This window comes from Rhipicephalus microplus, chromosome X, assembly GCF_043290135.1.
Source record: "Rhipicephalus microplus isolate Deutch F79 chromosome X, USDA_Rmic, whole genome shotgun sequence".
NCBI lineage: Eukaryota > Metazoa > Arthropoda > Arachnida > Ixodida > Ixodidae > Rhipicephalus > Rhipicephalus microplus.
The window spans coordinates 286,668,812-286,682,880 of record NC_134710.1 but is presented as its reverse complement, the minus strand read 5'-3'; the positions used below and the strand labels follow the sequence as shown (position 1 = coordinate 286,682,880).

General features: G+C 39.4%; 1 protein-coding gene across 3 annotated transcripts in view; it reads right to left on the bottom strand.

Annotated features, from left to right (window-relative positions):
- Positions 1-504: 504 nt before the first annotated feature.
- The window catches only part of LOC119161447 (rap guanine nucleotide exchange factor 1), a 146,588-nt gene continuing 133,023 nt past the window's right edge, over positions 505-14,069 (bottom strand). For all 3 annotated transcript variants that reach the window (XM_037413915.2, XM_075879266.1, XM_037413916.2), the window contains one exon: positions 505-13,900. In XM_037413915.2, the coding sequence (XP_037269812.2) occupies positions 13,762-13,900 (139 nt within the window). In that variant the 3' untranslated portion in view covers positions 505-13,761. The remainder of the gene's footprint in view (positions 13,901-14,069) is intronic.

Sequence of the window (14,069 nt, the reverse complement as noted above, 5' to 3'; positions counted from 1 at the left end):
AAGCAGGATCTCATGCTTATGCCTAACTAAGCATGGCTTATCTTTTTACCCGTAAAAAATGATGCGCACGTTTGTCAAGAATTACTACAAGTAAATGTACATTTTTTATTCGTTCTTAGAACGGCACATCAACTGTGTGGAATCCCGTATGTTGAAGGAAGGATTGAGAAAAAGAAATGGACAACCACCCATCTTTCCACCACCATGTATGTGTCCATGCACTTCAGAGTTGTTGAATTCGACCTTGAACTCCCAGATAAGCTCAATCGGTAGAGCGACCGTCTCGAAAATGCATTGGTTTCTTCCTGAAAAAATACGCTAGACTTCCCAGTGGCTTTGTGCTACAAACATGTGGCTGTCAATTTCATTTAAGTTGCCAAAATGTTGTAGTTTAATGTAGATTAAAGTTGTATGTTGACTTGTACACAGTATTAACTTTATTTACTTGGAAACTTGCTCTTTCAAACACGCACATGGCAATGACACACACGTGGCAGATGCTGATGAAAACTCAAGGTACACCTTTAATAATGCATTTGGAAAACAAATTGTACATTCACTGTTGTGCCTTGAACAATATTAAAAATGGCTGAAGGCCCACATCAGTACGGCAGTAAACACTTACATGAGGACTTGCTATTCAGCTTTTCCTATAAGCACCTACTAAAGACGTGCGAATGCCAGCAACAATGGGGCAACACAGACACACATGCAACACAAAAGCACAAACACTCCACTCCTTCTTCTTCACCAAAGTAAACATGCAAAAGACATGCGCTAGATGACATCAACAATAAACTTCACTGACATTTCATTCTTGGGCACGTTAGTTTTATATCACATACACATACTGACAAGCAGTATATATATATATGTATATATATTTATTTATTATTATATAGTATTACTATTCTGGCATGTGTTTTACTGCTTGTCATCGTTAGAGCCATATAAGTGTTTTTCTTTATCACAACTACTACTTCCAGAACATCTGAAAGAATAAAGCTATGATTTTGGGATATGCTTCACTGAAAAGTACCTGAAGTTACCCCGTAAATTTTAAGTTCTTGCAATATATTTACATTGCTTTGTGCATAACATATGCTAAAAGAAAAAAATTCTTTTCAGACTGGCCTTTGTAATATGTACAAAGCTTGCCAGGACGTACATAGCACAAGCGAGACAAAAGGAAAAATGACATTAATGCACCATGCATGGTATTCATAAGAAATATGTCATGTATGTAGTTTGTGATAACTGTACAGCACCAAAGGTAATTTTTTCAGTAGATAGCTGCAAAAGCATATGACTGTGCCCTTCGCATGCTTCAGCAGAAATAGCGATGCGCACGGCAAGCTGTGCACCTTTGAGGCTTTGTGAAAATGACTGCAATGCTGGAAATGCCATATGCTAACATTCGCCTAGACACAAGATTTTACATTATCAGGTGCTGTAGCATAACATGCAACATAAGAGCACCAGCTTACTATGTTAAGCTCCTCCTGATTGTTCTTTTTTTAACAGGTTGAACACCAGTCATATTGAACAATAGTTAAAGAAAATGAACATGCACCAGCCTTAGCTTTTATGCCAAAAAGCTATTGAAGAATGGTTTCATGAATATCTTGCACACAAAATTGTCACATTAATTCACTGCATACAAACTCGGTCGTTAGTTACAACATGCTGTAATCAATCAATAAGCATTCACAAACCCAAGTTCAAGACCACAAATTACAAAAGAGGGGGGAAGAAAAGGGCGAAGACAATTTGAGAACACGAAACTGAAGCAGAGCTGATACAGCATATTCATAGACTTGAAAAGAGTGCAACATGATAGGCAGAGGTTCAAATAATAGCAATAATAATAAAAAGAATACAAGCATATTCCAGTGAATATCTCTCCATATTAACTTAAATGGCCTATTAGTTATTCATGAAGTTCGAGTTGAAAAATTGCACCATTTTGCCTGAACCATATAGATGCTTTTTGTAGCTTCCAGCGAGCTCTGCACAATTTCATCAAGTAAAAGGTATGAAAGAGAAAGAGCAACAATAATTACCAAGGCACACATTGTATCTGCTATATAAGGACAGATTATCTTAACCTTTAAAGGCAGGGTAACAATGAAAAATATGGCAATTGCAAGTACTTATTCAAACATGCTGATTTTGTAATTAAAGTGAATGTTGCTGTAAATGTTGTGGTACAGTTGAGCCCACTTATCATGACCCTAATAATAAGATGCTTAGTATGAATGAAGACAGTACAAATGTGTCTTCATGCAAGCAGTGGCAACATTTGTCAAGCAGAACAAGCTTGAAGACTAACAACTGACGAATCGGTGCAAGTGCCCAGTCTAGTCACATGACTGCTTATGCAACACGCTGGACTGTAAAAATACCCAGTTTTCTCATAAATTTTCCAATTTTGTTCACCAACAGGCTAGTGTGTATGCAAAATAGGACAGGTTCTTTAGTGGAATTTCCTGTACCAGTTCTTCCAATGCAATACCAGTGTAAATTAAACAGCAAACAATTCAGATATTATTCCAATGCACTGTTCCAGTGGTTTAATGAAGACTACAAAGCATACACTCGGGACTACTGCATGCTGAGAATCTAGCTATGGAGTGATTGCACATTGCCCTCCACGTAATTACACATAATAACTGTTCATTTAGTGCTGGCATTTAAGTTTGTTTTTATGGTATCTACTCCTTTATTTTTCCTGTCAATTATGTCATCACAGATGTCATGAATCCGACCTGTGGTACTGTTCACCGAAGGTCTATAATACATGCCACAATAGAGGACAGAATATTTTCAACTACCGGAGCAAGGAAAAAGGCACACACGATGTAACAGGCTCACGTTAAAGGGGCCCTGCAACACTATTTAAACATGGCAAGTAAATGCTGCCAATGGGTGGTTAAGGCTCCGTTGAACATGTGAGCCAAATATTATAACACTGTGCGCAGCGAGGAATTTACATTTACATTTCAAAGATGGCAAGAAATCACTCGCTCTTCTCTCTGTGAATTTGGCGATAGACTGCCCAGACTACATTATAGGCGGAGGCGCACTGTGATTGGCCATTTGGAGCAATCATGTGCTGCATAGTTAGCACGGCTGCCATGGAGTGTCACCACGTACCTACACCCTTTATGTTCTCTTTATATTCCTTTTCCCTTTACATTCCCTTTATATTCTGGTTCAAATGCGAGTGCACGTTTATTTTAAAAGATATGTCATTTTCGTATGTCAGGGCTCCAGCAAAAAAAGTCGAGGAACAGTCCGGGAGATTGTGAAACTGCTACGTCAAAAATAACCCGTACACTGAGCTCAGACCTTATAGCCAAAAGGTTAAAAATGCTTCGAGCTAATGATCCCAAGAAAGGGTAATCCTTTGAATAGTAGAAAGAGAATGGAGCTGCACTATAGCGGGTATCGCCATAATTGCTTTGCAATATGTTCCTGCTCCCTCATGTACTGAGGTGCCTAGTGAGCGCATGGTTACAACTTCAGGAAACACCAGAACATCACGGTGAGAGAGCCTGAAGCCAGGTCATCTGGAACGGCTCGCGTTTCTGCATGAGAATTTGTAGTGTTTCGTTATCGATAACACTCACTCACAGCGTTACTTCCTTGAAGACATGAACACACATACATATATATGTATATATTCTTGGTTTCTTTCAACCATTAATAAAACTTTCCGAAGTCGATAGTCAATTTGATATTTTATACTTTTGGCCACTATTCAGCACTATTCGATTTAAATCTGATTTGAGGTGAAATTTCACTATTTGCACACATTTAAAGAAAAGTGCTCGAGGTCATGACAAACCTTGTTGACGTGGCTTCTTACCCGTTTGTCAACACTTCCCTAGCTTTCAGCATGCTTAATACTAAAAGAGATAATGAAAAAGTGCTTAAAGCGAGAGACAAATCCCTGTAATCCCACTTTTACTAGACAAATTCGAAAAAACTTTCAATTACAGAGGCAATGAACTTTGATAGATCATTCCATCATTACTCAGAAAAGTGCTGCAGGGCCCCTTTAATGTAAATTGAAGAACTATAGGTATGCACGTTTTTGTGCAAACAACTGGTGCATTTTCTACAATCAGTTGCATCGTGGGCCTCCATAGATGTGGCATTGTGGGGAGCCAAAATTTATGTAGAGTATTTTTGGCTTGCAAAATCCAGAGTGCAACTCTGGCTGACACAGCAGCATGGTGTGCTTACCAATGTGGCATGTTGCACACTAGTTTGAGAGACAATAATGTCATGTCTATGTGTTAAGGCCACTATCATTGGTTGCATAAAGGCTGCTAGTACATGATCCTTTTTTTTATAAATAGCATTGAATATACGAAAATGAATAAGCTCATCAAATGTAGCTTGATTACAAGCAAGTGGAGATAGCACTTTGATCACGGCATGTACATATAGTGACACAGAAAATGCAATCGTTTGTAGCAAAACTGAGTAAACTATCCAATAACCATTCTCAGATTCTTTTTTGCAGTTTTATAATGCACTAATATGTGTGTAAATTCAACATATCTACTCTGAAAAGAAATGCCACTGAATTCAGACGCCTGCCACAGGTGTAAGCAATGTTTAAAAAGTGAAAAGAATGCAACCCTACTGACACTCACCAATGGCATCAATTTGGTGAGCTAACTCACTTTTCAACGAGCTTCACACTCTTACGAAACAGTGCAACTGCTCGCAGGTAGCTACTAGAGACTGTAAACAATGCCTCCAGATAATCATAACTGTTGGGGTTTAAGATCCCTGAACCACGATACAATTATAAGAGACTTTAGTGCAGGGCTCCGGAAATTTCGACCTACCCGGGTTCCTTAAAGGAATTGAAAACTGGCCAGATGTGATTAGACCTAAGTAAAAATGAAAAGACCATGAAATATAGTCACAGACTCCCAACATTTTTTTTTTTTTGCATTGTGAATAGGATTTATATTTTAAATCGTACTTAAAGGTAATAAAATCCGTCATGTTGCACAGCCTAGCGGAAGAGAACAGCTGGATTATGAAGGATGGAGGCTATCACTTTCCTGCACGTAGTCGCGTTGCCCGGTTTTGTCATGCCCGCCACCCCTCAAAATTAGAGTATGTATATTATTATCCAGCCTCGCTCAATTCTGCGCAGCTTACAACACAAAAGGAGTTGCACAGTAAGAAGTAATGCTGCCGTCGCGGCCCCTAGTGAACCAAACCGAGCCGCAGAGCATGCACATAAAGTGTATGCATGCGCAGTAAACCACTACGCTCGAACACAAACCACTCCTGCACTCACTGTTTGCAGCATGTGAGTATACGACTTCATATTCACAGTAGATAGAAAAATTCCTATAACAAATGCTTGGAGGCGTTTTTGACTGCCATTCTGAGATTAGACTGGTAAGCTTTCCGTTCCGCAAAAAAAAAAAAAAAAAAAAAAAGCAGAATAAAAATTGGTTTTCAGTCCCTTCAATGTGCACCTACATCTAGGTACACGGGCCTCAAGCATAATGCCAGCAGAAGATGATGCATACTGCTCATTCTGTGAAAAGCAATTGATTAAATGAGCGGTGCTATATTTTTAAGTGTATTGCTTTAACTTTAACAAAACCTTGCTCAATCATATTTTAAAAGGTCGATAAACTGTCAGCTGCATAGTTAGACAACTGTAGCTATGACAGTAGCATTCAAAAGTATTTTGCCACAAATATACAGTTCACAGCACTGCTGCATGAACAGTCACTGTTGATGATTATACTAGGGGATGATAACCACTGAGAAACTTTGCAGTTTGTTGTGAGCACCACTGAGCAATTAACCTTATGAGACAGACATACGCACTTGGCCAAACAAATTGTAATAATTCTGTGCAAGCAACTTGGAAAACACTGCTTAAACATAAAATATGCAGCGCAGTTTACGGTGTGCATGCTATGATACAGATGCAGAGCACATGGCACAACGAATTTCAAGGTAGTGGTCTTTTGAGGTAAAGATAGCAACACTTAGTGCACACAAGCGTCTCGCGTCAGCTCGAACCACTTGATGGAAAGGTTTGACAAGTACTTACAAACATATTCTATACACCATATGGTCAACATTCTCAATTTAATCTGCACAGTTATCAGTGCTCATGAACTCGCTGGTCTGTGTATGCTATTGCTATTGATCACATACATTATGACCACCCTATGTTGTGGCCTTGTAAAAGACAGTTTATGCCATACATGACCTGGTTTATGCCAAAGCACTCTTGTACAACACTTATCTGCAGTAAACAATCTGTTCCGATTTTCAGATCACAATATTCTGAGTGATTGCTGCCCAAGTTCTGTCATGATGTGCACCTCCTCTCCCTTCCCATGGTCTACATGTTTCAAATGCTGCTTTCTATTAGAAAAGAAATAAGCCGAACCAACCTGCATCATTAAAAAAAAAAAGCCACACTGCCATTGAGGCTGTGCACTTTTGCAGTTTGACATATATGTCCTTTGTTTTTCAGATAAAGGGGCTATGATATTGCTATTGCACAGGTGCACAGGCAAGCTAACTGTTCTTGCTGAAGCCGCCGCAATTGGAAGCTACATTAACCCAGCGGCCTAGGCAGCTTTTTGTGTGCGATGAAAAGGGTTGAATGACTAGAAAGAATTCCATGCATATGCACCAGCCATAACCAATTAGCAACATATTTCAAGTGATAGGTGACAGCAGACATGAACCTATATAATGTTCAAGAGCGGAGGAAGTCTATATATAAGTGGGCTCAAGTATACGCAGAAATCATCCAGCATGAACCACCATTTCACAATTGCTATGTCCACTCATAGAAATTACTGTATCTTAGATCAGCTCAATCTCAGCCACAATGCACCATATTAAGAGAGTGTAGGCCTGCCTATTGGTATGCTAGTTTAAATAATGTTGAACCTCGTTATAACAATGAGTACAACAGCTTGTCATAACTCAAATTTTTCGGCATGTTAATATATGACAAAAACACATTTGATTGAGTTTGCAATTAGCAAATAAATGGAAGGCACAAAATGTGTAACAAGGAGAGTAATGTAACATGGTGACACAACAAGCATTTGTGTCATACCCTTTTGTCACTTGCTTGCCAAACTATGTGCAAGAAGATGACTAAAGGCGATGTGACCCGATGCTCAGTAGTTGTGACACGCTTAAAGGCAAAAGCACTTTAAGTAAATAAGCTTTACTAATAACAATTAAATGACATAGGTTTCTCAATGTTATGCCCAAGTACTTTAAATAAATAAATAAGCTCTACTGATCACAATTAAATGACATAGGTTTGAGTATGCTGATATTCCTTTGCAGCCTTTAGTGTGCGAACTAACGCAAGGACAGCAGTAAATATGACATACAGGTGCTAATCTCCAATAATTTTATTTTCAGAAGTATCACATGTTTTTGAAAATAAAGCATCACATGTTTCACATAGCACAATCATGTACAAGGTGTACACTGTATAGAGTGATGAAAGTGCAGATTACCAAAAGGCAATGAAAGACCACTTCACAATCTGTACATGCTTGTGCTAAGTGATGACAAGTTCTTCAAATGCATTAGTACAAGCTGATTCCGCCTATATATTCATGGGATGTTTTTGGACATAAAAGTGTTGGAAGTTAACAACTGTCTTGGTCATATCTAGGTTTGTAGCAACTGTCTTTGTAATATCTAACGCTGTCCTAGAACTGTTTCCCGTGCTAACAGACTCAAATGATGAAAATGAAGTTGTTTCAAGCAAGTGTGCTATGGCCAGAGGCTGTGCCATGACTGCTTCCACAGCCACCTAAAGCAGAGTGGTATTGGGGATTGAACGTCCTTACACTTAGCATCTCATCCTGCACTACACATTTCCATGATCATACCCAGCATATTTTGAAGCACCAAGTAATACATCTTTCTTTTTCAAATTGTTGGACTGCCATTAATTAATATGCACAAAACTGAAGTAATGTGCAACAGTCTCGGCAGAAAACAGCACGTTGAAATAGGTGGAGAGACGCTGGAAGTTGTAAAGGAATATGTCTACTTAGGGACAGGCATTAACCGTGGAGCCAAACCATGCGAGTGAAATACCTAGAAGAATAAGGATGGAGTGGATTACATTCGGCAAGCGTTCTCAAATCATGAATGGTAATGTGCCACTAACCCTCAAGAGGAAGGTATATAACAGCTGCATCTTGCCGGTACTTACCTACAGAGCGTAAATCTGGAGGCCTACAAAGAGGGTTCCGCTCCAATTAGGGATGACGCAGTGAGCAATGGAAAGGAAAATGATAGGTGTAACCTTAACAGACAAAAAGAGAGCAAAGTGGGTCAGGGAACAAACTCTGGTTATGAATATCATAGTTGAAATCAAGACATGGTAAGGTCCCGTAGCATGTCGGCAGGATAACGGCTGGTCATCAAGGGTAACTGACTGAATTTCCAGAGAAGGCAAACACACGAAGGGGGGAAAGAACGTTACGTTGGCCGATGAGATTAAAAAGTTCGCAGGTATAATGTGGCGGCGAAAAGCACAAGACCGGGTTGATTGGCAGATCATAGAAGAGGCCTTTGCCCTACAGTTGGCGTGGTCAGGCTGATGATGATAAGAAAGGACACCTTGCCACTGTCTCATGCCAAATAATTTCTGCGTGACGCAAGCGACACACATTTGTGGTGTTTGCATGACCAGTTTCGTCATGCAAAGGCTCAAAGTGGGGAGCGAAGCTTCAGCTTGAGCTTGTTAGTCTTACGTACCTACGCACAAAGACTATAAAAAAAACAATTCCCATTCTGCCAACAGTGCATACTGTCTTCTACGTGCCTAAGTAAGGGTTTGGCTTTGACAAGGGTCAAGTTGCCCTTAAATTTCATTTCCCTTTCATTTATTAACATTCCAAACATAAACCTAAGTTTAATTTTGGCAACTTAAATAATTGAAGTTTATTATTTCTTCTATTGTTTCCTTTGCCGGCTTCTATTGTCTACTGGTTTTACAAGGTAGCTACTTGAACGTTAATTAAGCTTATGTACTCCCAATTTTTCTCAGCTCAAGGTTTACATTGTCATAGCTGTTACAGCATTGAGTAGCTGATTTGTACATAGGGTTGCACACTATAATTTCTTCACCAAAACACACAAAGGATCAGGTAATGTGACGTTTGAACAATGGAGTTTGTGATCTGACATTATCTCGTATATCATGCATTAGTGGCTTAGCTGGTGCCTTTTATACGTGCCAGGTTACAAACTATTTTAGTGGTATCTCCACATCACTTGAACTAAGAGCCCATTACTGAGGTGTCACACCTGAGTAGTGGGCTGAAGTGTGACACCTCAGCCCACTACTGAGGTTTGACATGAGGTGCGACAGCATTGCTCATAATGAATTCCAAAAGATTATAATTCATGGTGTTCCATTGCTTCAAGCACATGAATCGCCCTTCTCCCCCTATGATGCAAGCATCTACTTCGAACCAAGACTGCCAGGCAAGCACTCCTCTTGCAAGCATAATGCCTGCAGTGCATCAGATGCATACCTCACAAGGCCTGCTGCATATGACAGCCATGTGCTGCACAGAAGCACTCATAAATGTTCGGACGGCATGTTTTACTAGGGAATCCAGGGCGACCTTAACATGCCCCAATCAAGATTCATGCACCTAATAAAATTTCATAAGAACAATATTAAAGTAATTAATGGTTTTAACATATGCAATAGTTGGACACTATAGCTGTGTTTGATATAACGAGGTTCAACCATAGATTGCTCCTAAAGGAGGGGAATAATTGAAAGCTCTAAAATATCACCAGAGCATCTTATCTTTGATAACCAAGTGCAGTTATGAAAACAGGGTCTTTTTCTTTATCTCAACAAGAAAATCACACATGGGTGCCAATTAAAATCAGTGACTATAAGATACAGAGTAGGTTTCTTTGGAGCAAAGAGGAAAAGAAAATGGCACTGCAGACATGGTCTAGCATTGTCACCCTCACAGCAGACATAGCATGGTTTGCAGGCAAAAATCATTAATGCAGAGCAGAACACTCTTCATAATGAGGAGAGAGAGGGAAAAAAACAAGCCTGGTTCTAGCTCACATGAAATTAAGTAATATTTGTTCACATAAGTTCAAAACACATCTCCCCATGGAACTAAATAGTTAAATCACTTTTGGTATGCAAATAACCAACAAATTCACTGAATTATCTATCAATCTAAACACCGAAATTCTGCACATTCTCTATTTTAGCACACCTGATATCAAAACATGTCTACATATGCGACAGTTATTAATGAAAAAAAAAATGCTGCACTTCTTAAAGTGCAGCTAAAAAATTAAGTAATCAAGCATACCTGACATTCCATAGCTACTAGTGCATGTTAATGACTGAAAAAGTGCAGTCTGACACTGCACTACGGCAAACATGAAAGGTTCAGTGAACTGCCCACCTCATGAGATCTAAAGTCCAATTATTCGAGTGACCACTTAAAAGCACCACATATGCCATTATCTGCCACCACCCCCACTTTGTTTTCTAGCTTTCATTGGCTTCATTGTTTTATTACACGCAATCTTGCACAAGATGCAGTGCAGCTCACACGAGATGTCAGAGGTGTCATTAGAAAAGAGGTAACATGCTAATCTTAATGCATTAATATAGGGACACGAAAGTAAACTGGACATGGTTAGAAGACATATGTGCACTGGTGTACAAGGACGCAAAGGGCATTCCACACTTACACTTAAGTGCACAATTATTACAGCAACACATGGTCACACTATGACTCCTCAATTTCATTACAATGTGTGTCAGTACAACTAGATGACAGCACCATATCCTGCTCAGTTTTGGTTGCATTTTTGCACTGCATCAAGGAGTTCTGATGCATGAGCAAGGTAACCCAGCAGACTCAAGTGTGCCCTCTCAAGAGAGGGTAGAAAGCCAATTAAGGAAGTTGATTAATGCCAGAGGAACGTACAAATGCAGCTACTGCCTGACAATTGCACTATTGGAGACTTTCCCTTGATCTGAAAATTGATGGAAAAAATTTTGGTTTCAAACACAATAGTGTATTACATTTCAATTTCTTTACAATGAAAAATGCCATCTTTTTTGTTTTCATAGCATTCCGACACAATGTTTAGTAGCATGACAAATGCATCCACAATAACAAAAGCTTTTTAGGGCTATACTCTTGATAATGCAGAACTTTCTTTTCTTTTTGTAGCTAACCACTGCTCTACCAAAAAGTAATAGACTGGTTGACTACTTGGACGAGTTATAATAGAAAAAATGTGGCATTTCTACTTTTTCACAAATGGTAGGGGAATCTTTAAAGGAGCCCTAAAGCCAAACCCCAGAACTTGAGGAACTAGCCAAAATGAATCAAACAAATCTTTTGAAAAGTGTGCGTATTAACATAACCTAACCTCAATTGCAGAGGAATTGAATGAGTTTGAATAAAACAGAGTTCAAAACTAAGGAGGGCCCCTCTGATCATAGCATAAAGTTCCTATGCACAGAGCTCATAAGATTTACCTGTGCAGTGCTTGCTGCACTTTAACGTCAGGGCCCTATCATGTTTCTAACTGGCACTGCTTGCGCTAGGGTTGATATGGGAAGGGGACAAGGTGCATGAGAGTTTACTATTAAAATAAATGTTTACATAGGCCAGCTGTGCAGTTCAAATTATTTTCTAAAATGAAGAAATATCAAGTTATTAGAATTTTCGTGTAACAGGACTGCAATGTTTACTGTTGACCTTAATGGGACCTTAAAACAGTTTGATGTTTACAAACACATTGGGCCAGTAGACCAAGTCCTAAGGGTAATTTACAGACTGATGTAAGCTCTCTGCCTAAATTGTGTAGTTTTTTACAACACTTTACAGCTGTGAATCACTGCAGATCACTGCAGCTCAGCCAAATGCGTTTTCAATCACCCATTCACAGTACGACATCCTCTGGTAGTGCGACGTCACCTAGGCTGCTTATCTGATTGGCTCGTAGAGTGGTGGCACCTGTCGGAGCAGATATCAACCACTCCTTGATCTTCGTTTCTGTTGCCAGACAGCCACTCCCTGATCTTCGTTTCTGTTGCCAGACAGCATGTGTGCTGCCGAGCGCATTGAGCTATGGTCTCTTGAGATGCACTTGCAACCTGTCAGCAAGCAATCTCCGAGGCCATGAATGGGCGAAGCTCGAACTGCTGAGTGTGCTCATGAGAGTGCTACGATTGCCAGGGATGCCAGCATGCCTCATGAGTTAAGGCAGGGGTGAGAAGAAAGACATAAATATAATTGTTCATAGCAACCTTCAAACACAGCATGTCACTAAATTTGTGGTGTGAATGATTTAATGATGTTCTAGCCTAAACGCTGACAAAACTTCAAAAACCATTTCAGGGTCCCTTTAAAGTAATCCTTAACCATTAGAAGGGGCCATGCCAACAGCAGTGCACTATGTATCCTTTTTGCTTTGGTATACTGATGATAACTTTATGAAGGCTTACTGTTAACCTTAAAGTCATTCACTTCCATTAGAAGAGGCCATGATAACAGCAGCGCACTGTCTTTCTTTGGTATACTTATGGTAACCTCAGGAGGCAGAGCTCTGACAAGGCTTTCTAATAGCAAAAGAGGAGCAATGATGGAACATGTTAAAAAGCTTCACTTCTTTATTGTCTAGTAATCCCTGACAAAATTAGAAGGGAGTGCGAATATGCACAAGTGATTCATAGAAAAAAAAAAAGATTACACAGTGCCTGGTGTCAATGGGCAGCAGCCACCTGACAGCACTAGCTAGAATTTTTTAAAATGACATGAAAAAGTCCTCTATTTGAAACAAGGGGGCAACAACATCTTCATCTGCTACTTGCTAGCTCCATGTGCTCTCTAGAACTACATACCTTGGCCAAGACATTCACAGTTCTGCATTTTATCCACAGACTATGTTAACTCAACAGCCTGGATGAGATTATTCTGGGCACTTCAAACTAAGGTTTTATACATTAAATTCGATGACAATAAGTTGTGCTTCAGTCTGCTGGGCACCGTCCCACACATGAAACAGCTTGGACAGTGAGGAAGGGCTCAAACATTTTTGGCAACATTGCATAAATGGTAGTCACAGGTTTGGTAAAGTTCATGAAAAAAGAAAGGGCCTTGCCTGGTTATAGGTCAATAAATAGATAGAGCACTATATAAGTCAAGAGCACTATATAAGTCAGAAGTCAAAAACACTTTGAGGCTTGTGCATACTTTTCACATCGGGAAGGGCAAGCGAGTCCCAAAATAAATTTAAATGACAAGAATAAATTATTGGCAATATTAACACACCTATACAACAACAAAAAAGTCTAATAAAATAATTGCACTCTGAAGGTTTACATTGCCCTACTGTTCGTGGTTGTTGCAAAAGCACCAGTGATTGCCTTGCCTTATAATGACTTAATAAAGAAAACACTCTACATGGTCCACAGCTGTCACAGCTGTACACTACATAGATTATAGGAAAATCTTAAAAACTATAATCATAAAAGCATAAAACAAAAGCAACATTGAAATGAACATGAGTAAACATAAAACTGCATAAGCTTAGCTTTATAACAGCGCTCACGGCTCTGAAACGGCTGGTCTAGTAAGTGAACTAAGCAAGCAGGCACCATGAAGGGATGCACATGATAAATGCAAAGTGTAAATAATAAGTGCTTCAGCTGTAGTCTTTCTTCTTTTGGCCTGCACGTGGCTTGATATTCTCAGAGATCTCCCACATTGCATCCTCTGAGAGGTAGTCTTCAAAATTGTTGAAAAAGTCGATGATTTGCTCATTGCGTTTAAATGTGAATGGCCTGCAAAGTAGAGTGTGACAAGAGTCAAGCATGATTGTAATTATTCTACATTAGACAATGAGCATGCACCACATCCTACTTCCACCTTTATCATTAACTTGAATTTAAAGGATTTATAAGAATGTGCACTCCCTCTATTTATATCATGCAGGCGCAAATGAAGTGAATG